This window comes from Egretta garzetta, unplaced genomic scaffold (assembly GCF_000687185.1).
Source record: "Egretta garzetta isolate BGI_Z169 unplaced genomic scaffold, ASM68718v1 scaffold118, whole genome shotgun sequence".
Classification (NCBI taxonomy): domain Eukaryota; kingdom Metazoa; phylum Chordata; class Aves; order Pelecaniformes; family Ardeidae; genus Egretta; species Egretta garzetta.
In genome coordinates, this window is record NW_009260484.1 from 931593 (window position 1) to 955577 (window position 23985).

General features: G+C 36.6%; 1 protein-coding gene across 1 annotated transcript in view; it reads left to right on the top strand.

Annotated features, from left to right (window-relative positions):
* The window catches only part of ARID4B (AT-rich interaction domain 4B), a 95449-nt gene that overhangs the window by 25582 nt on the left and 45882 nt on the right, over positions 1–23985 (top strand). The window contains 8 exon segments of the mRNA XM_035899663.1: positions 4305–4415; positions 9192–9257; positions 9848–10016; positions 14164–14186; positions 16207–16298; positions 18486–18624; positions 22287–22366; positions 23709–23782. Coding sequence (XP_035755556.1) covers positions 4305–4415; positions 9192–9257; positions 9848–10016; positions 14164–14186; positions 16207–16298; positions 18486–18624; positions 22287–22366; positions 23709–23782 — 754 coding nt within the window.

Below are 23985 nucleotides of genomic sequence, written 5' to 3' on the forward strand. Positions count from 1 at the left end.
CAGGCGGGTCCCCGGAGGGACGCGGGTGCCCGTCTGCTCTTCTGCCGTCCCTAGCGGGCGACACGAAATCACCCGGGCTCGGTCCGGCGGCCTTATACAGGCTGGATCATCGAACAGGCTGTCTGCAGCTCGCTGGGGAGCTGCTCAAACCGCTGGTAACATTCAGCTTTCTGTAGTCAGCACCCTCCTTCCTCCAGTAATTCCCCCAGTCTCCTTCCAAAATAGCCCTTCCGTGCCCCCAGCCTGGCTGCGGCCCCGCGCTCCCAGGGGAGCAAGGCCTGGGGTACAGCCCTCCACCGATTTCCATTTGCAGAAGGATGCCCATCTTCCTCTGCCACCCGACAGAGCCTGCTCCCCGTTTGGTAGCCCGGCTTCAGTCATTCATGCAAACAAAATAGTGATCCCTCATGTGAGTGCCTGGTTGGTTTCGATGAGGATCTTAAATACCAGTCTTCTGCCAATAGTAAAAAAACCAACAACCACAACAACAACACAACCAAAACCAAAACACCAAACCCCAAATCTAGAGGTTACCATCAGCTTCATTTTTCCCTTTCTTCTTCCTGTGTGAACTGAGGATGTTTCAGGAGAGTACAGAGGCATAGAAGGGTTGAGGGAGAGGAAACCTGGGGTGTATGTTGAAGCTGCTCTGAATGAAAAAAGTTCATGATCTCATTTAAATGAATGATTTTGTGTGCTGGGTATACTTTTCAGTTTTCCTGTTGAGCAAAAGTTTACCGATGGTTTTATGATATGCTACTGAGAAGATGATTCTTATCTACAAATTTTAAAGTCCAAGAGATTATGTTCAGGTGTAAAATGTAAATGCAAATTGAGATTGCCTTGTGTTTTTAAAATAAAATGAGGGCTGAGACTGCAGCCCAGAGATCTGGAGACAGCAACATAGTAGAATTATCTTAAAATGAAGTCTTGAATAACTTTAAGAAGCTCAGAACTTTTTATTGTAGGGTAGTCCAATGCCGTGTCTTCCCCTTCCCCTTAAAGATTGTTGCAGTGCTTCTTGTTAAGATAATTTCAATATGCTTGTAATACTTTTTCCAAGATTACTCAGTCATGTTCTCAGATTTTAGCTGCATTTTAACATACTGTTTTTTTCTGGTAATCCACACTGAAAAGCAAAGAAAGAATAAAACCAAATCCTGTCAGAATTAAATAGGCAAAGATACATTCACTCTGTGTGAATTTATATGTATAAAGCGCCTATCACCATATTGATAAACATTCTTTGGAACCACTCTGACAGCAGAGGTAAGAACAGAGTGTAAGGATGTCTATTAGATGATGTAAGCACAAACCAGAGAAGGGATGACAGAAAGGTAAAAATAGCTGTATACTTACTTTTAATCTCTGTCTAATTTTCGTTGAATTGAATAAAACCTGCTTGAGAACAGGTGACTCAGAGTTGGTGAAAACAAAGTTGTGGCAAGGATTATCTGAAATTAATGCTAGACTTGGATCATTACTGTTTACTCCTCTAGTTTGCATACTCTATGATGCATTGCATCTTGCTAGTTGTTTTAACATCACTTTCAGCTGATACTATCAGTCAGAATGAGGGAAGTATTTTGCAAATTTCGGTGATTTGGGAAAAAAAGCCCACATAATTTATGTTTCAGTGGAATAATAAAATAGCAGAAAATTTTCCTATGTGTAGCCACAGAAGATTTCATACGGTTATTTTAAAATGTGTAATGATTCATAGTGGTAATTAAAGAAACGCATTTCATCAGTATAAATTTTCCTCTCAAAAGGCATTCCAGTACTGTATTTTTAGTAAACATACCTACAGTGGTAAGCAAATGGTCCATATGTTTGCTACTTTTTGAAATTACTTGGCTTACAATGGTAAATATTAACTAATTCCAGTGAAAGGAGTTACTATAAAAAACAGAAGTTACTATAAAAGTAACTTCAGCGAATTTAAGCTAGGGATTAACATTAACTTGTGTGGTAGTAACAGAAACACCACATTTTTACAGATGTTTGTTCTTCAAATGAATATTCTTTTTGGAAGAAGCTTTTATAAATAAGCTAGAGTAGCTTAATCACTAATACTGCTGATTATACTCTTAATAAGAATTTAAACTCCTGTTTTAAAGTTTGATTGTTGACTTGCCTGTTCCTCTGCCATAAAATTTCAAGCAAAGACCGGAGCTTCAGATTGTCTTGGTTCCTGGTATTGTAGACCTTTTTTATAGTTAATGTTCTGTAGCAGTGAAAAAAGTGTTACTTATTTTCTGTAAGTTAGAGTTAACGTTATGAGTTGGTCTTTGAGATAATTTGTTTGGCTGCGTAGGGAGGTATAGACTGATACTGACACAACCAGCTCTTAGAAGTGTTTGTTTATAGGAGAATTTTAGCTATGTGCATCTGTGTGGACCCATCTGGGATCTGTCTGTCTTGTTAAAGTAATCTCAATACTCCATGCTTTCTTTTTAAGTTTGGAAGATCAACAGGCATGAAAGACTAACGACACTGTAGTGCTTTCACTAAGGAGTGTGGGAGAGCAGGAGGCGTGCTCCCCTCGTAAGAGCTTTACTGACTTTGCAAGAGAACACATTGCTGCTTTCTCCGTTCAGATTTATATTGTGTGAAGCAGCCACTACTTAGTCCACTCTACTGAGAGTACTAAGCAAAACCCAAGCTTATCACCATCTGATTCCCTGTTTCAGCATCCTTACAGGCAGAGTAAGAGGCATTGCAGCCTGCCTTGAGGGCAAGTACATTTACAGAGTTAGACAAGCAAAGAGGGAATGAATTTCAGAATCCCAACACCCTTAGTGGATATGTTGTTGATCTCACTTGCAATTTATTGTTGTTAAGTCTGGAATAGGAATGGATATGTGTTCATGGATACGCTGCTACCAGAGTAGTATATGCTGCTACTCTGCATGCAGTCATGCACCACGCATGCAGAGAGAGGGAGGGAGGGATTCATTACAGCATTCATGTTTCTGATGATCTTAACAAGTGCAGATTGATAATAGTTTTCTAGTACTCTGAAACACATTCTAGTACTTGAAAATGAGAGGTAGGTTTGAACAGAGTCAAGGTAAAAACATAATTAATACGGAGTTAACACTGTAGCATCTCATGTATCTTAGTTTCAAGTTTTGCAAAACTTAAATTTCTGAAAAATCATACATTGAAGCATTCAGGTACATATTTGCATGCCTTTACTTCTAATGTATTGGAGCGAGAAACAGCCAGTGGCGATTACCTAATACTGAGTGCAAGCACTTCAGTATCAAATAGTAGCTCTGAGACCTGTGAAGGAGGTTATCTCTATATTCTTTCCACAGAGAGCCTGGATGTGCCAGAGTTGCCTCTTGTAAGCTGTGTTTGAATCTGTGGGGTGCAGAAGCATGATGTGGGCTCAGAGAAGGGCTTAGATCTCTCTTCCCAGCTCTTGTTTGGGGCTGCATGGACGCTTGCAGCTCTCAAAAACATACCTCACTCCTGTTGCTTGTCACCCTCTGCCTTCTCTCTTCTGATGCACATTCTATGAAGTGATCGTGAGGTGGTTCAGTTATCTAGAACCTCCTCCCCCAGATTACACTAGGAGAGGTTGTGTGAGGGAAGATGGATCTCCTTTGAAGGAAGCTCACTCTGCATACTAATTGGACCCCTGTTCTCCCCCTACCCCCAAAACCCACTTATTTCCCTACTCTTCTATTTCTTGTTTCCCTGTCTGGGTGTCACCTGTTCCTCTGTTGCTTGTTACAGAACCTTGTCTTTTGCCTGCGCCCTTCACCTTCATTGTGCATTTATCCTACCATTATCCTCCAGCTGTACTCTGCCCCTCAGGCTGCTCTCCTGATGACCCCCCACCTATACAATTTACTTTATGCAAAACTGAAAAAGCAAAGTCTTTTCAGAGTTGTTCTATTTATTAATGAAAAATTAACCTTAATTATTTGGGGGAAATAAACAGCGTCTTCATGAGACTCATCGGATCTTGAGGCAATTAGAAGATAGAACACTTGGTTGGCCTTCGCCATTGCAGCAGAACTGATCGTCTGCTATGTCCTCAGATGGTGCAGATGTTGGAGGCTTAGGTGGTGCTTGTTGCAGACAACTGTGGTATCAGTTTATTACATTTATGTTAGTCATTGTATGAGCTTAGTGTTGTGTTCTGTGTTTCTACTGCTGTGGTATACACATGCTGTCAAGTTTTATTGGGCTCTTTTGTAATGCTCTGTCCACAAAAGCTAGCGAGACCGTGACACCTATGTAACCAGTGGCCAGTAATTAAAAACCAGTTGTTTTCCTTTCTGTTCCAGGCCATTGATGAGCCTCCCTATCTCACAGTGGGCACTGATGTGAGTGCAAAGTATAGAGGAGCCTTCTGTGAAGCCAAGATCAAGACAGCAAAAAGACTTGTCAAAGTCAAGGTATGTGGTTTTCCTACAAACAGTTTTTTGGGGAAAAAAAGCCATCAATGTTCAAAATAGCACAACGTGAAACTTCTTTATAGTCTCAAGACAGCAAAGAGGCTATTCTTTCCTTGGAGTCTGGCAGTGCAGTCTTTGAAATAACAGTAAGCTTATTTTTGTTGGGAGGGGAGGGGTTCCCCCACACCCACACAATTAAATATGTTCTGTTTCTTTTATTGCTTTGTCATCTGCTTGCATCCAGTATTTGTAGCCTTCAATGCTATAGGCTGACCTTAAAGTAATTAATCAAAATATGACAAATGTAGGCTTATGTATGGGAGAATGTTACCAGAAATAACTAAAACACCTCAAAGTAGGTTTAATACGTTTTCTTTTACTTCAGGAGCGCAGGTCGCCGCCATTTAGCAGTAGCAGCTAGATAATGCTTCAGGAATAAGATAAAACACTGCTGTCTTCCAACAAAGACTTGGCATATTGAGTCCTACAAAATGGCAAGCAGGGGATCTCACCTAATCTTTATGATGACTAGTTAATGACTGAATGAATCAATATAGGCTGCTTGAAGTACAAATAAAAATTGTGGAGAGGGAATACAAGAGATACTTTTTAACATCCCTTGGAAATTTAAACTATCTAGAAATAAAAAGAACAATGTTTGGGCTTGTTTTTATTATATAGTAAGTCTACGCTGCAAAATGGCCTTATATTTCTGTTCGGATAATATTGTCCTAAAAGCTTCTAATCTGGGAGCAGGTACTATTTTTCTGCTCTACCTTTTAACCTCTTACAGAAATGGAACAGAGCAAGGATCAAAAGCACTTAAGAAAAATAAATTAGATTGTTGCTCTGCAACAGAGTTATAGTGGCAGAATATTTTTCTTATCTACTGTAAATATAAGTGAAAATGTGTGAATTGTGAGTCATGATAACCTGTTATAGAAGAGCCTGCATTTTAAACTGTCATGCATTGCTTGAATCTACCCTCATGCTATTGCCGGTTTTTGTCTGTAGGATGTACGAGAGAGAGCAGGCTACTTCCAAAAGCCCTGGTGGGAAGGACTACTGTCACTTATTTGATAATAATGTTAACTCTAAGGAGATGATGTTATTCTTAAATCTGACATCTTTAAAAAGCCTTTAGAGCAAATTAGTGGTCTTTTCATTTCATTACTCCTAACTCTTTAACAGCATCAGCTGGTCTATGCTTTACAGCACCATTGAGTTTAAGCAACTAAGTATTGGTATTTAAACTGTTAAGTATCAGTATTTAAGCACAGGAATTGTGTTGTGCCTAGATCAGCGAAACTCCTTTTAGCTCTTTAGAGGGCTTTCAGTACACCTTCTTACATGCACCACTTGCACTTAAGGCTGTTTTTCATTGATAAATACTTTCTTACCAGTTTGTTACTTGCAGTTTTGTCACTGCAATGTTTTGCAGAAAGATCTTAAAATGAAATGGAATAGACTTTTTACTGCAAGTTGTTTGTGGAGGCTGTGCATAAAGCTCTGTGCATTCAAGTTTGTGTGTGCGCGTGTGTGTCTTTGCTGTTAATGTATAGCTTAGGGCAGTTAAGCCCCAGTACTGTTGTTGCTTTGTAGAGTAATGTGGTTTGTGGTTGAGTTTTTTGTGTGTGTGAATGCAGTAACAATATCTGTTTACATTATGTTTCCTCCACCAGGTACACATATTCCCTAAACTCAACAGTGACCCCTTGATTTTCTCTAAAAATCTTCTCAGCTCTTTCTGGCACATGCAGACTTTCCCCAGTATTCACTCTAACCAAGGTTCTTATCAGGTGTACTTTGTCTGGAATTCTGGTAGTTCATCTGCTGCATTTATTTTCCACTTGTTTAACAGTGTCTTCTGGCCCCAACATATTTTATGCCCTAGCCTCATAGAACTGCTAGAGAAAAAGGAAAGACAGTTAACTTCATAACATCAATTCTAGTTTGAAGTTTTCATTTAAGTTTTATAACTAGATGCTCTGTTGAGAAAGGAGCATGGCAACAGATTTTTTTTTCAGTATAGAATATGTCATCAGGCAAGTAAAATACATTTAATTCTGTCTCCTTTTACCTGCTGCCTTCTTCTGTCGAATTCTGCTTCCTAGAATATTCGGAGGGATACCTTCGTAATAATTCTTCCATCACCAGTATAATTGAATAACTTTATTCAATTTACCTCAAGTGCTATGTATTTATCATTTCCGTATCGATAAGTATTGTCGTTCACAGTTTAGCAGTGTTTGGCAGGTTCTGTATATGGTACAGAATTTTACATTACACACTTTGTCATGGAAAGTAGTAAAACCTAAGATTTGCCTGGACTTGGGAAAAGTGTTGAAGGTAGTACAAATTTGACTGGAGGACAAGACTTTCAGTGTTAGAAGAGTGGTAGTCCACTTCATCTTCGTAGGATCTGTTACAGCTTTTCTTAGAGAGCTATTTAAACCAGTTTATTTTGACAGCATCTCCTAAAACAATTAGCACCATCATCCACACCCACTTGTATTTCCGCACCCTCCACAGAAGTTTCAGAAGAAACTGTTTGCTGTGTAGGTCTTTATTAAACAGAAACTAGTGAAGCATCTGGTGTATAGAGCCAGGACTACCTTTTCTGGATGGTGAAGAAAAAGGAAATTTCAACTGAATGTGAGCAGGTTGATGATGTGCTGAATGTCTTCATCTTTTGCCTGAGACAGAAAGGATCCACACTGACAAACACTATGGGAATTAAAACCCACACTAACAAATACCGACATTGCTTTTCTCCGCTTCAGGAAAGGCCAGTGGTGTCACACTGAGTTTGGAGTTTGAGTATTTCTGTTAGTAAACGGCATTTTTTTGAGTACATATGAATATCTCAAGAAGCAAAAACTGTTGGCATCAAAAATGTTCTCCCCAAAAAGAGTCAAAGCCCCGGGGCATCTTTAAAAAGAAAAAATATTCTGGAATACACAGTGGCAATTTGCTTTGTTTACCTTTCATTGTGGCTGGCTCATGGTTTTGGATAGAGTTCCTTTTTGCTGTAAAATACATTTAAGATAATTACAGAAAGATAAAAGCAGATGTCTCCAAACCAGAATTGACATACTGGATATTTCATATGAGCCTATAGTAACCACAGGTTTCAGATTACTTTGCATCTGAACTGAACTTTGATTTCTAGATAAATACCCCAAAAGAGAGGAATAAATACCTGTATCTGCCAGGCTGAATTTCAGAAGGGTAGTTTTGCTCAGTTAATTCATAGCTTGAATCCTTTGTCTGGCTTTCAGGTTACAATGTATGATTTTGTCTGTCTGGTGGACAGAAATTATTTTCCATCAGTAGGTGGAATGATGCTGCTCTAAAAAGAACATACTTTCACAACAATACTTATCGCTGTCATTCTAACAGAAGATGGCCAAGATGACTATTTCATGAAGTAGCACCTAGAAGGCAGTAAAGCATTTTAGTGCATTTTTTTTTCTTATCAGCCAGTGAAGGTAGGCTCTCCTTACTCCTGGTTGTAGGTGCTGTTCTCAGCTGTTTGCTCCTTTCAAGGTTTATAAATTCCCTTAAACTCTTCTCCTGAGGGGGCTAAGTAGAAGAATTGCTATTAGAGAACACTGCTGTTGTGAGGGAAATTTTGCTATTGCTGTGTGCTATGGAGAAACTCTCAACAACAGTGAGAACATAACCTTGGGTACACTTGTGAACCAAGTCCTCAGATTTAATGTAGGATTGCTGTAGTTGAGAGTTACATGGCTGAATCTCATGTTACATTCTTACTTATTGTGAATACTAAATAAAACATCATATGCTTACACCAAGCGAGTATGTTCTGGTGAACATGAGAACATCATTTCTGTGTGTGAATAAAATGTAATGCTGGAATTTTCTCACCTTTCCTGAAATTTAAAACCAGAGTGGAAATAAAACTTCAGCTGTAATTGGTTAAGAGGATCCTGTGACTTTCAGTGTGACCAAGTTAATCTTGAGTGAAATGAATGGTGAATATCTGTAGCATCTGATACAGGTGACTTAAAAGTTTGAGTTTACAGACCTTTTTTTTTTTTTTTGTGAGGACCGCATGTGTAGGATTAAAGACACAGCCAATGACATGCAAAAATACCTTGGAAGTACTTACGGGAATTACTTACTCCAGTTTCAGAAGACTGAAAAGTTAGCTGTACATTTACTTCTAGTTAACTAGCAACGTGTAGGCTAGGCTGACGTTAACTGACAGGCTATTTGGGTTGTTAATTTTGTTTAGTTGACAGCAGTGTCCTGTACATTTTTTGTGTGAGTCTTTCAATCATGAGTGAGGGAAATGCACTTTAATCAGCAAAATCAAAAACCACCGTGATATGGGGTTAGATATTGGTGCCAAAACTGGTTTCACAGCATTGAAATATAAGTGTTTCTTAAAAATGATTTGTGCTCAGAATTCTTGAGACCTTCTCCTTTCTTGGAGTGGTACTAGAACAGCACGATTCAAATCATTAAGAGAACTGCAGAGATCATTTTGAACCATTAAACATTGTTGTTTGTCCCTTTCTTTAGAGGTAATGGTTCTATTCTGAAAGATAAAAAAATACTTTAGAAGTTTTGATGACTAACATTGTCTCCTCCTATTTCTAAAATACACAAATGAAACACAGTTTTCAGCAAGTGAATGATTATGGTGACTAACTGTAAAATGAGAGTAAGAGAAGGGCTATTGACATCTGGGTGTGCTTACGTTGCTCAATTGTATCAAGTGATTGTCAGTTGAATTATATTTTTTAGGTAACTTTTAGACATGATTCTTCAACAGTGGAAGTGCAGGATGACCACATAAAGGGTCCCTTAAAGGTAATAAATTTGTTTTATATTTTACTAACACTTTGAAAAGCATTCTTTTTCAGTACTTGACATAAATGTATATAAACAGTATAGGGTGAAAGTGGAAGGTTCAATTTATTACACAGGCGAGATAGGATCATGAAGCGTAAAAGGTAATGCTGCAAAGCTAGAGTTAGTATACTCTTCATGTTAACTTTTTCCTTTGTAGTTAAGGGGGATGCAACATACAGGCTGCTGCAAGCCTCTGTGTTCTTTTTGGCCTTAAAGCTAAGAAGTTTGGCTGGCTCTGATTTTTAGTCACTTGCTTTGGAAACCTCAGCTGGAGGATTTGATGGGCAAATTCTTATACAGGAGAATGACATCACTCAGATTGGTTCTTGTTCCCCACCTGCTGGCAGGAAATAATCAGCTCAGTTAGTTGGCTTAGAGGAATGAAATAAAGTTTTGAGGGATACAAATATACTCAAGTGAAACTGAAAAAGTGTGGTATATTTAACACAAAAATAGGTTAGAAATTAACTCTGTTTGTTAAACACAAAAGTATTAACTTCATTGACTGTTTTAGAAGCTCTTCAGTGCTAAGTGGCTTTTGTATTTAGGTGGGAACTGTTGTGGAAGTGAAGAATCCGGATGGAACATACCAGGAAGCAGTTATCAACAAATTAACAGATGCAAGTTGGTACACTGTAGGTAAGAGAAATAGTTAAGTATTTGAATACAACTCATGACTTAAAAATAAGCCTGTGACCTGGACATGTCTTAAGCATGGTGAGAGAGACTTTTTGGAGCTGCTTAGGTATTTAAAGTTTGTATAAAAAAACCCCTCCAAAACCAAAAAAACTAAACTTCTTATTTTGGGTTTTTAAATAAATTGTACTGATCACAATGTGAAATTGGGACCACAAATAAAGACCTAGTGAATTGTAGTCAGTAACCACTTCTTAGATATTTAATATACTACTGTTAAATATTCTGAAGCAAAGTATGCCACCATACTTTATTAAAAAACGAAAAGAAGTGCTTTTAGAACACAGTAAAAACAGACATAGCTTGGTTTTTAAAAAAGTCTTTTCCATGCCTGCAAGTAAATACAACTTTTTTCTTTTTCTTTAATTTTTTTTTAAAAGGTTTATATACATGGGTTTACTCTTTGATGCTGTGTACCAGTAGATCAATCTGTCTTGGGGAAAACTGGTCAACTGCAGAACGATAGTGTGTGTTCTGTCTGTGCACTGGTATTCTTAAAGGTATTACAGGAAATGTATTGGTTCTTGAGAAACTACGTATTCTTCTCCTTGGGAGGTAACTAGGACATGGGAAGATGAAGACTGGGTCTAGCAAGACTTAGTTGTTTCGAGTTATTAAGGGTTGCTATTGATGAAATGATGTTGAACAGCAAGGGAAAGACTAACTTTCCCTAGTCATAGTCCTTTTTAGAAAGGAATTGAGCTGTAAGTTTAGATAAGACCTTCCAGCTAAATGTTGCAGAAAATACATACTATGTTCTTGTTGGAGAAGTAGAATGTATGAGTAAAGGAGAGACCAGTTTAGAATGGGGTGAAATGTGAGGTATAAAGACAAGAAATAACATAGGTTTTGGTAAATAATATAGAAGTGGCTCAGATATGAGAGCTTTTAAGAACAAAATGGTATAGCTGGTGTTAGAACTATGTTGTATGTGTATATTCATGCTTCTGAGAAAGTGTGAGGTTAGCAGTTCAGCAAGAAGAGTAAGATAGGAGTCCATGCAGATTAAATTTGAAGGTCTCACGGAGTTGCAGTCTATAAATCAAAGTAGATGTCTGTCAAAAGTCCTGAACTTGAGAAATAAGAAGAGGAGATGCAAGAGTTGAGGCTGAAAGCCATATTTTGTAGATAAAAGTAGACAAAAGCATGTTGACCTTGCAGAATCAGTAAAAGCAGCACAGCTGCTGGCTGTGCAGTGCACTTTGAGAGAGAAGTGACTCTAACAGTGGATGATTAGCATAATCTTTATCAGGAGGGTGAGTGGAATGAGACTGAAAATATCTTTACAGACACTGATGACTTTGCAGATCTGAGTGAAAGTCCTACTTGAAGGGATAGTTGCCATTTAACATATTTCAGAATTGGCACACATCTTAACCAGCAGAGTTATCTAATGTTGTCCTAGCACTTGTTGAGAAATGTCTAATTACTTGCATTGTTAATGATTTTGTGAATATAATTACTATGGTTTGGTCAAAAACTTTGTGAGGAGACAGATGGATCTGAAGTAGTACCTTTCCAGAAGTTGTTACTTAAGACCATTTACACCACTGCAGCAGTAGCTTGTAGGATTTAGAGGAATAACCATTTTGGGGCTGCTTGAGGACTCTTTTAACACTAAAGTATGGGCAAGGTTTCTTTAAGAGCATCCCTGTCTATCTTGTATTCATACGACGTTGTCTGAATAGAAATTGTACATCTCTTTGCTTATATGTCTTTTTTGGTGCTACTACTTTCTTACCAAAGGAAGATAGGAACTAAATTAAATTACAGAAAACCCAACTGGTATTGCCTTTTAAAATTAGTATAGCACAGTTATATAAATATATGAAGTGTCCTTAGTTTATTTGCCTCTAGTATGACAATTTCTCAAAAAGCTCAAGGTATTCCAATCCTAGTAACTAGATACTATTTTGCCATCATATAAATGTGTCTTTAGAAAGTTTAAGTGATATTCTTAACATTTAACTCTGTGCTTACTGTGAGAAAAAGTGATCATAGCATTGTTTGCTTTACTAAAAATGCACGATTGTTCAGGTTCAAAAGTAGTATTATCCCCTTCCACGCGTTTTTTTGTTGCAACACTGCTTTTTCTCAGAATTCAAAGTGATTTTATTTGCATTAAGGTGCCTCTTCTTTTTTCTTTTCCTTGCAGTTTCAGAATAGATGTTATAAATGCATTACACGTCTGTATGTCTGCTCAGTAGATTGTTTTGAGGATGTTCCATGACATTAGAATGTCACATGCATTACAGCCATATGTGCTATTCTGGCCACACAAGTCTTTCAGGGAGGTGAAGCTTTTCCTTTGAATGTATTTATGTTATGGAACAAGATTAATAATCCCTCTGGCAGGGAAGAGGCCACAAGCAGATTACCACATAGGATGCATAATGTGTCTGCCTACCCAGCCCTGAATAGGTTTACCTCTGTATAGTCAGCTTATCCCTTGAAGTGGATAGATTTTTTTTTTTTTTTTTAAATCTCTTATTATATAAGGAGACTGTTATGTTAATTAACACAAACTGAATGAGTAACCAGCTGCCTTCTACTTCACTTAACCAAGTTGGGGCTTAACTATGTTATGACCATTTGAGATGCAGCTCCAAATCTGTATGTTTTCTTTTGCCATTCTTGCCCTTGATACTTTTCAACAAATTTTGAAGTGACAGATGTGCGTCCATAACTGATATTTATTACTGTGATAAAATTGTTGTAATATACTACAATTACTGTAGCATAAAACACAGACTGGGGAATGGTAGTCACAAGGGGAAGTTTGTTCATCAACAGTGATGAATTTTATATAGGAATGAAAAATTCTCAGAACTAGGTAAAAGTTACTTTCATACCAAATAAATACTGGTCAAGAATTTTGATGTACCTTGTTGCTTTTTGTATATTTTTATTTAAATTAGTAAATGTTGAAAATAGAGTATAGCAACTCCCTATTTGAAAGCCAGACGTGGCTGAAAATTAATCTCTCTAGTCTTGCCAGGCATCTTTTGCCACTTGACAGCCATTCTCCTAACACCTACCTTAACTCTTGTTCGTGAAAGTGTTTACATATTTTTAGTTTTCTACCACTTGATTGAATTCTAATGAGACTGACAGAATCAGGCTCAGCAGTACTGTTGATGGACAGAGAGAAGCTTTGAATGAAGGGGAAAGAAACAGGTTAAGAAATTGTTGAAACTTTCAACTTTTAATGTAAGATTTTTAATCTAACCTTGGAGTTGTTTCTGTGCCCACAGAAGTTTTCAAGGTCACTGCAGTGTGGGGACAGAATATAATTGTTATCACTGTTGGGGAGGGGAGTTCTTGTCTCACTGAACAGTGCAAGCATAGCCCGAGAGTTAAAACTTGTCACAAAGTTTTAATCAGTTAAGTACCTGTAGAAGACTTGACAAAAGCTTGCTATAATATATGACTAGTTTATCAGCTTCTGAAGATCCCACCTTGAATGTGTGCAGTGCATTTCAGGATTCAAAACGATCAAGTATGTAGATGGAGTCAACTGTATTATGAACTTGTTTCCAGTTGACCTAGTGATAGCAGAGATGGTAGAAAGTCTAGAAAGCAGGAGCTCTGCCATTCTCTCACTACAGTTGGTTTTGAGGATTGTCTGCACTTTGACAATTGTTGTCTTCCTTAGGATGATATAACTGATGTTTTATAGCGTAGTTGAACAAAGTCAGTAGAGAGAGATACTGAACTTTCATACAGCATTGAACTGTAACTTTTTTCATAAAATACCTGTTCATGTTTCTCCATAGTAAGCATAGCTTCCATTAGGCTTTCTGTTTATGTAATAAAGTTCTGTAAAAATTGAAAATGCTTGAAGAATAGTTTTTCAATTCTAGCTTGTGTTGATTTTTAATTTTGTGTCCTGATCCATGAATTGTCTGCTCAACTGCTGATTACTTAAGATTCCATTTAACATATGCAAGCATGGAGTAGCTATGGTGAGACAGCAGTTTATGTATTTGGTCGATCTACGCAAATGCTTTACTGGATAAGCAGCAGTATCCAGGTACAGCTTTGTTTTAAGAACTGGCTACAGGAATATATATCTAATTATTTCTGACATGTAAATCAATCACTTACTGATATCCTGATTTTAAAAAAAAGTAATAATTTCTTTTCACTTCTTACCTGGTGACAGTAGAAAGACATTTTGCTGAAAGTGAGGTAATTCAAGAATTTTATACGACAACTTTTTATTTAGAAAAATTTAAAAGTGGTATTTTTAGTACCTCAGTCTTCAGTATGTTACGTACATCCATGCTACTAAAAATGGGGACTATGTAAAATGCAGTCTACAGTGTCTGGCTTATTCTTTTTTAAATCAAGAAATATAAGTAAATTTCACGAAATTGTGTAAGTTAAGAAAATTAGCATTTCATATTTTTATATTATTAAGGGTTCGTAGATCACACAAAAACCAACGATCACACAGCTACTTTGCTTTATATAAAAAAATTATCTGTAAGTATTCATTGGAAAAATCAAAATACGGTACATGAAAAAATTAATGTACATCTTTGGACATAAGTTCTGTTAGATTTTAGGTAGATGGTCTAGTCTAATTTGTAATAGCTGATAAACTTGAAAGATCAGTACTTTTCTTTTAAAAGGCCAATTACAAGTTGCCATTACCTTTAAATATGAAGACAGTTATCAGTATTTTGAAGCTGGTTCATCTCTTAAAGGTGATTAGCATATTAAAGTATTCAGACATTTGTAGCAAATTTCAAGTAGTTGAAACTTCAGAATGAGGGTTATTCCTTCTTATTATGTAAGACAGTCTGGACTGATGGGCAGATTTATGTAAACATGTTAGCTTACTGGAAAGCGCTACATAAATATGGTTCATTACTGTAGTCAGCTGAGCTTGTTGCCTGCTTATTGCATTCTTGTGAAGATTCAGATACCTTCTAGAATCCTAAATTGGGATTAAAGACATGTAAAGAAGAGGGGATAATTAGATGCCTAAATCTGGATTCAGATATAAATGCCATAATATTAAAGATTGCATTGTTCCTTCAATTAGCTTCTTTGTTATTAACAATAACCACCCCTGAAAATTAGATTGCTTCTGTTCCATAAATACTATTTAATATGATTTCAGCAGTGTTACTTTATAGTAAGCAAGTTGAAAATTTTAGTCTATGTATATATTGCTTTGCATTAGCTTAATCTCTTGACTTCCCAAATGTGTGGAATCTTTCAGGGTGTCCACCACGCTCAGAAGTGATCATGCACTTACTTGAAGATCTAAAAAGCCCATTTTATTGTCTCTGTGTCCATTTCTGTCTGACACAGAACACTTTTGAGACTCTTGTTTGTGTTTCACGTTCAAAAATTCATGCACAACTCAGAAGCGTAATTAGGAGCACCACATTTGCTTTGGAAGGCTTTATGCCCTCTTTCAAAGAACAAGTGCCTATACAAAAAATGGTGTACCAGGAGCCTTCAAATCTGGAATGTTTATCGTTTAGACAGGTAACAGTAGTCTTATGGAAAGAAGATACTGCATGTCCATGAAGTCCTTCTGTTGATGCCTTAGCATTCTCCCTGAACAGAGAGAGTTCTTTCTTTCCCTCTCCTTTTGTTTTGATGCTGATATGCCATCACTTAGCACCCTCTCAATTATCAATATAGCAGTCTCTTTAAAAGTGTTTTAGAATCTTTCTCTCCCATATCAAATTACGAATTACTAACAAAAATACAATTAACTTGTCATGTTTGCTGCTACTGAGTTATCTTACAATTTCATTTCATTAGGGGACCTCTGTTCATTTATAAGTAGATGATTGGGCGTTTAGTCTGATGATAGGACAGGCAGAAAATTCATCCTGTAACGATGGAATATCCCACATCGGCAGAATACCTGCTACTTAATTCTCTTGTGTTTGGCTGGTCCAAAGGCAGGACTTCTGGGAAGAATTGTCTGTATGGGGGGGGACAAAAATTAATTATTCAGAGGTGGGGAGAAAGTGTTGGGAAAAAAAAACCTGAAACCAAAACACATTACTTTTTAAAATTAAAGCAGTGACATCTCTGCTGTACTTCTGTATTTCTTTTGTAATGAGAAAGTCTCTCTATTGACAAAAATTACTTTAACCAGGTTATACAAACTTAGGATTTGGAAAATAACTTATGCCAGGTTTTTTATATGTGTATCCATATGTATTATTCATTTCAACAGACATTAGATCAGCTTCCACTCACAAATCCTGAACACTTCGGGACTCCTGTTATAGGAAAGAAAACAAACAGAGGAAGAAGATCCAATCATATGTAAGTTTAACATCTTTATATCTGTGCTGCCTGTATTCAATTCTGAAGCTTTCAGGGTGTGTGGAGTTTTATTAGTTGTATGTTCAGGCTTCTCTTATTGAAAAACCAGGAAGCTATATGAGAAGTATTCTTTAGCACTCAGACTGAAAGTCAGTTTTATTTGTGGTGTTGTAATTCCTGCGTGCAACAAGTCTTCATGTAATCAGTATTTAAAATAGTACTGCATATAGGCATGAGGTTTTTTTCTTGGTTTTGTAATTTAAGTAAAAAAAGAAAGTGGCATACCAAGTGGAAATGTGTTATTAACCTGTATTCAGAAGCTTCTTTGTAGTAGAATATTAGTATTATAGATGTGTTGTATTCAAACTAAAACCACTACAATGCAGTCTTTGTCCAGGTGATATGAAGTCTTTGTAGAAGGTACTAGAATCCTCATGTAGACCTTTAATTTCTCATTACAAAATCTCTGAAGGGCTTTTAGAAATAGGTGAAAAGTATTATGGTTTGCAGCAAAACTTACTGATAGAAAAACAAAGTTCAAGAGCAGTGACTTTTTCCTAGGTGCCAAAATTCTTGGTAGTTGTGATCTTGAAAAACCAGTGTTAAATACTCCACTGACTGTTGTTCTTTGTAGTTTGTGAGTAGGGGTTTTTTGGTGGGTTTTGTTTTTGTTTTTGTTTGTTTTTTATTTTTAATGTTTTGAGGTGGTAGTGACTGCGCTGGGAAGGGAGTTTTTATCCTTGGATTACCCTTTCACATGCTGTCTTTTTGATAGCTTGAAATAAATATTGCCCTGTATATGTAGAGGTACTGTGCTGGCATATATCACAGAGAATTTGATTGCAGCATCCTTGGTGTCCTTGACTGGGATGTTGTATTCTCTGTTTCCCTAGCTGTACAGGACATTATTATGGCAGAAACAACACACTTATGATTGATACTGACTGAACTGAGTGAAAAACCAAATTGCACAGATACTGGTATAACTGAGCTAGGTTGTAGTCTCTCTAAAGTAGTCCTGGCTTTCTCTCTAGGCCTTGACTACTTTCTCTTCCCACAAGAGATTCTCAAACCCCAGAATAGCAGCCTGAAAGACTTTAATACTGTATTTTAAAAGAAATCACTACTTTAAAAAATTATGTTGGGGGAAAAAAAATAGTGCCTTATCAGCACTGCAAATGATGACATAAAATTGGGGGGGGGGAGGGATATGAAATATAATAATTCACCTTAGACTGTAAATCAGTCGTCTTCTGTTACATAAATGCTAACTGTAAGTCTTCTGTTAATACTGAACTTTGTACTCAAAAGTGGTTATGTGAAAAATGGAAGATAGCTTTTAAAATTCTACTTGTGCTCCTTGAACACTGTGTATTTTCTGAGAATTAACCTTCAAAGTGACTAGTGAAAAAATTGAGAGCGCCAGGTTTGCTGATTTTTTTATTTTTTATTTTTTTTTTTAAATCAGTTGCAGGTAATTTTAGTTGGAGTAGTTTTGTACATTCAGACTCCCCATATGGTTAAAACCAGGTGCAACTTTGTACTGGAACAGTCAAAACAATGAGCCAGACTTTTTTTAATCAAAATTTATTTGCACCTTTGCCCATCTACTTGCATTCCAACACTTCATTCAATGTGAAATTGAAACAGCCATTGAAATGCTTCATTGCACATCTTTAAAGAACTGTTTCAGGATAAATAGACTTCTTTTTCTCTTTGCTGTTCATCTTCATAGCTAATGTTTCTTCAAAGATTTGTCCTTTCTCAAAACAACTTTTTATTCTGTTTGGCTGTTAAAGCATAGAGAGGTTAAGAGGAAGAACAACAGTTTAGCTTAATGTTGGTCCAAAACTACAACTGCAACAGTATTTTGGAACAGTGCTTCACTAGGGCAGAATTCTCGTTTTGAAAGTCCTGACAGTGCATTTCTATTCCTCCATGTGGATGCATGGTGGTGTGTTGTTTGGCTTTTGCATGTATTACATGTAGGTGTGCATTTCTGAGTTTTGTGATGTTTGAGTTGTTATTATAATATCCTTGTAAATACTTCATTTTTATCCTAAAATATTTAACAGGCAATTGAAGTCACTGTTATCTATCCCTCTTTGACAATTAGCTTTGGGTCTCTTATAATTATAATAGGCAAGTTTTGGGTAGTTGAGTTTTAAGTCTTTTTCTGTTGTTTAGTCCTGAAGAAGAATCTTCATCCTCTTCCAGCGATGAAGATGAAGATGATAGGAAACAAAGTGACGAGTTATTAGGAAAAGTTGTGTGTGTGGACTGCTTCAGTGTGGATAAAAAGAAAGCTCTGTGGTTTCCAGCCTTGGTAAGAGTTTTATCTTTATTTTAGATTTGTAAAGTTTCATTTTCTAGGCACCAAAGACAGATAGGTTGGTTGGTTTGGTTTTTTTTAATTTTTAATGGCCTCATCTATATTTTTATTAGAACTTAATATGTTTCTTCAAATTGGACCATATCATAATAGTTAAAGGAAATATTGTATGTGTAAATATGTTTGTTTACAAAAAGTGATTACTCACATGGCTTTAGTTTTTCAAGTCAGAACTTATTGACCTAATTCCAGCTCAACAGTGTGTTTAGTACTGCTGAACTAAAATTTCCACTCTTTTTTCCTAGGCTATGGCGTGTCATTTTTTTTGAACTACCAGGTTTTGTCAAGGAAGAAAATATAAAGAAGTACAAAGAGGGGAAGTTCAGTGATTACATAGATGTTGTTTTTCTAGGTTAATATGAAAACATTTGACAATAAAATAGAATATTCTTTTCTTTGTTGCTATGGTAGGTAGTAGAGAATTGCCAATAAATTTCCTTTAAAATAACATTGTAGTCTTTTAGTACAAATACTTTCTATTTGTCTTTATTCCGGCTTGAAGACACTTCTACAAAAAACTTCTAGTAAAATATTGTTAGTCTAATCATTGCATACAGATTGACTGATACATTTTGAAATCAACGTATTTTCATATGTGGTACCTTGTAGTATCATGCTTTTAAATTTCTGTTTCATTATTAATTGTAAATATTTGAATAATTCCTCCCTGGCAATGAAAGCTTAAAATGTTTATCTAATTTCAGGAAGACTTGTGCTCAGATTTTGACAAGATACCATAGAGTAACACTTAACTCTTCTTAGTATGTGCAATAGCTGTCAGTTGCAACTTTCTACTTGTCACCTCCTGTGCCTTGTAATGCAGTCCAGAGGCTTTCCAGCATGACTTCTTTTGAAAAAGATGGTGGGAGAGACTGAGTCATTGAAGTCTCTTTTGCAACAAGGGAGAGGGCAGAATATACAGCAAGGATGTATTGCATTAATGACAGATAGCTTTAAGGGAGGTTTTCAGTAATAGACAGGAAAATTGAGCTGTTTCTTTACTGAAAGCTGTCATGAAGATTGATGCAATATTGCCTACCTCACAGTTGCACTCTGAGAAGCGGTCAGTTAGACTGGCTTGAGCTTTTTTATGTCACTCTGTTGGGTCAGCCCTTCTGGTCATGCACATGACAGATAGCAGTTTCCATGGCAGCCTGTCTGGTAGGTATTGGACTTGCATGTGACTAATGTAGTGCTATGCAGGATAGCTGTGGGTCAGACCTTAAAGATTAACTGAACTTCTTGCTTATTTTCCCAAGGTACACTAAGGAGACACACTGTTACTTCTTTGGCTTTCATTTGGATATTAGAATAGCTTGTTCTTCCTCGAAAGCTTCCTGCAATGAATGAGAAGCAGTAGGGGGATAAAGTTTGAGGGTGGACTCGTTAACTCTGACATAGCTTATCCTAGATTAACTGTTATTTTAGTAATGAGGTTTATAACTCTGCAAATAAACATCATCCTGCATTTAACCTGAAAGGTTGTGCCAAAGAGGAGATCTATGCCCCAAATAGCGTTGGTTGGTTGGTTGTTTTGGTTTTTTTATCCCCTCCTCTATAGCTATGCCTCTCCATTCTTTTACCTTGTAAGCAGGTTACCTCTACTATATCAAGACAGTAATTTTGTCTTATTACTGCTAAATTTTGCTTTAACTTTATATTATGCTGATTGTAATTATGTGAATAATGAAATGAAACTTCAGGTTTAATATGCTTAAGAATATATATCCTAGAATTACTTTGTTATTAATGATACTGTGTACAGATATGCTTCATGTATAAGCACAGAGGACAAGAAGAAAAGAAGTTCAAGGATTAGTCTAAACCTTTACAGCAAATAACAGTTAAGATTAGTAGTGGAAACTGATTACTTTGATTATCAATCCTGTAACCAGATAGCTTGTCACTTATAAATGTAAAACTGTAGAGGTCGACATCTGGTAAAAATTATTCTGAGGATTCAGTGATTGACTACATTGTTTTAATCCTGCATGCATGGGTTTTTTTGTTTGGTTTTGTTGGGTTTTTTGGGGGTGGGGGGCTGGATTGAGAGTGGTGGCTAATTGTAATTGTAAAAAGGCCTGGCAGTTGCTCCTTATGTCAAAGAGTGTGATTTAGTAAGCTTTATGGCATTGTTTTAGTGTGTACTTAAAGGCTTTTGGAAGGTACAGTAAGGAAATTTACTTGTAGCATTTTCAGAAAATTGAGTTACATAGGACCATCTCTCTCATTGTCCTATGACTCCAGTGGAGTTTGTTTTGCAAAGAAATCAAGAAAACTTGATTCAGGCAAAATTATGGTAATGTTGCTTGATGAAAAGGCAGTAGATGAGGTTGTGGTAAGTTGTTCTCCAGCCTTTGAGTGGATTTCTGACTACTAAGATGTTGATGCTTCTAGAAAACCAATAGCTAAAGCCAGAAGGGCCTTTTTCTGTCTTTAGAGAGCTAGGAAATTGCACCTGTCTGTTTCAGATGGGGAATGATAATCACTGTCTTTTACCTTGATATTAAAACTGTTGCAAACTATATCTCAAACTGCATTTCAATTAGTAAGTTGTAATTTCATAAAGTAATTTCTTTGGAGACTGTAGAATGCATTGAATTTGGACACTTGGGCTGTTAAGTTTTATTTTTCTTGAGTAGCATATTTAGCCTATGCTCTGTGATATGCAACTCTTCTTCCAAAACAGATGGAGCTTTTCACTTTACCTTCTAAAATGCTATATGGCTGGTGACCTATGTAAGGAAGAAAAAAAACTTCCGTCATGCAGTATTTTTGTGTGTTTGGTGGAAAAAGTAGGACTGAAAGCAGTTGGTGTAAGAGAGGAAAGGTATTTACCAGGGCTAAACTAGAGCTGCAGTCATTTGCTGCTGCTCGGGGTTTTGTAGCAGCCAGAACTTTCTTAACTTTCAGGGAACTACACGCGCTTTGAGAGATGAGAGATGAGTGATAGAGGGGGTTGCTTTTCTGTTCTATAACACTGGAAATTCAATATCTATATTTTATTAAATTCCTGAAGCTTTTTAATTAGTGACTTGTATACTACTTTAACAAAACTTAAATAGCTTTTAAAATCACAGCAAATAATTAATGTTGTCTCAGTGCTAGACTTCATTAGTCTATAAAGAGCCTGTCATAATACTTGTACTTGAGGCACTCTCTCCATTCTAAAATTGCATTTCATAAACCCTGTATACCTTTGTTTTTGAGACTCTGGTGATTGCATCCTTGCAATTTCTGGAAGTTTTTCAGAAGAGGTTTTTAACTCAGGTGGCAGCATGTGGTAGAAGTTCTGTCCTTTTAGGATAAGAAATAGAATAAGCTGCGGTGGTGTGACAGGTACTTAAGTTCTGTCAGAATGCTGTTCTTTCTTATGTCTCTGGCAGCAGCTGTCCGTTCCTTCCAGGAAACGGGCATGAACTCACACATTCAGTAATTTCAGCAGGTCACCACTCCTGTGTTTTGAGGGATCTCAGTTTCTCTCATCTCAGTGCTGCTAAAGAGAAATGAGCCCAAAAGGTTTTTGAGAAGCATTAGTATTACTCTCTTGCTTTTTCTTTTTCTCTCTAAACTTTGCATTTGTAATATCTTTGCAGGTGGTTTGTCCAGATTGTAGTGATGATATTGCAGTAAAAAAAGACAATATTCTTGTTCGCTCTTTCAAGGATGGCAAATTGTGAGTAGAAATGTAGAGGTTGATAATTGAATAAAATCTGTATCAGTCGACTTAAATGTAGTATGAGATGTGTTGGGTAAAGTATTAATAACATCAGTAAGCTCAGTAAATTTCTGCCAAGATTTTTCTAATGTTTAGAAAACTGTTAACAGCCCACATTGAGATGAAATTAGTCTTGAACTTTGTCATTATCAATAATGGTATGCATAAATCTATCTGTCGTAGTTTTAATTTCATTGTTACAACCGTGGCAAACAAAGCAGTATTTTGTGACTTCAAGAATGGTCCGAGACTCTTCCCTGCTCTGGTTGGAATAGAGCACTGCTTTTCAGAAATGTGGCCATAAGTTTATCCAGATACAGAAGGGGGTGGGTGGAGGTGTGCGCGTGCATGCATGTATACCACATGCACACACAGAAATTCCCTTTCTTTTTTTGAGGTAGTAAGGCATGTTTATCTCAGTCTAGACTACAACTGCAAATTCTCACATTCTTTGAAAAGAGCTGTAATAGTACTCAAAGTACGAGAGAAAATAGAGAAACCTACAAAACCAAACTGGTATTTACAACAGAGTAAGGAACTTGTATTCTTAAACTCACGTTGATAAGGGAGGGGGGTTGATGGATGACAATAGAATTCTTTTTTCTAGATTTTAAAGTCACAGCTATTATTCTGCTTGGTTCAATTTAACAGAATGCTTTTTCAGAAAAGATACTGAAATATTTGTTTCATTGTGGTTTAATTACTTACTAAGTCGAGGCTACTGCTTTACCATTTGATAGTTATTCAGGCATCAATGCACATCACTGGAGAAACACACATAAGCATGTGCGCGCTCAAACGCGTACCCCTCAAAGCTGCAGTTCAGATTTGCTTCCTCGGATATAACCACAGTAGAAATTAAAAAGTGCTTCGTTCTTTCAATTTGGAAGTCTTTCCTTTCATACTGACAATTTATACTAATACCCATTTGTGTTTTAAGCAAGGTAGGGTTTTGTTGTTTGTGGGTGAGTAGTTACTTGCCAAATTAACATGAGGTTTTTGTTAAGTAATATATATTTGGGAGATTCCAGAAACTATCTGTTAGTGGAAAAAGCATGCTTTTTTCCATATGCGGTGAATGCATACGGATAGTCTAACCACATTTATGTAGAAGTTTTATTTTTAATCCACTAATTGACTAATGCTGTACCAGACTAACACTATAGAATTGTCAAGATATTCTTCATATGCATCTTCTGTATGTTTAGTGTGTTATATTCTTAGTGATAGCTCTGTATTATATTGTTAATTTAGCTTTAAAATATTTTAATTTTCCTTCAACACTTTCTAAATTATCTAGTGTTTCTGTGCCAAGAAAAGATGTTCGGGAGATTAGTGAAACTTCACCAAAGCCTGACGCTTTGTTAAAACAAGGTAAAGATAATTTTCTATGAGAAAACACATATGTATGTATTTACTTTGTTACATAAGTCGGACCAAATTTATGGTAGATTGCTTCATGTCTTAAAAATGATAAAATACAGGATCTTTTCCTATAGCATAATATATAGAAGGAGAACACTTCTGAAAATCTAGAGGAACTTTAAAAAAACAAACCCCAAACAAACACAACAAAC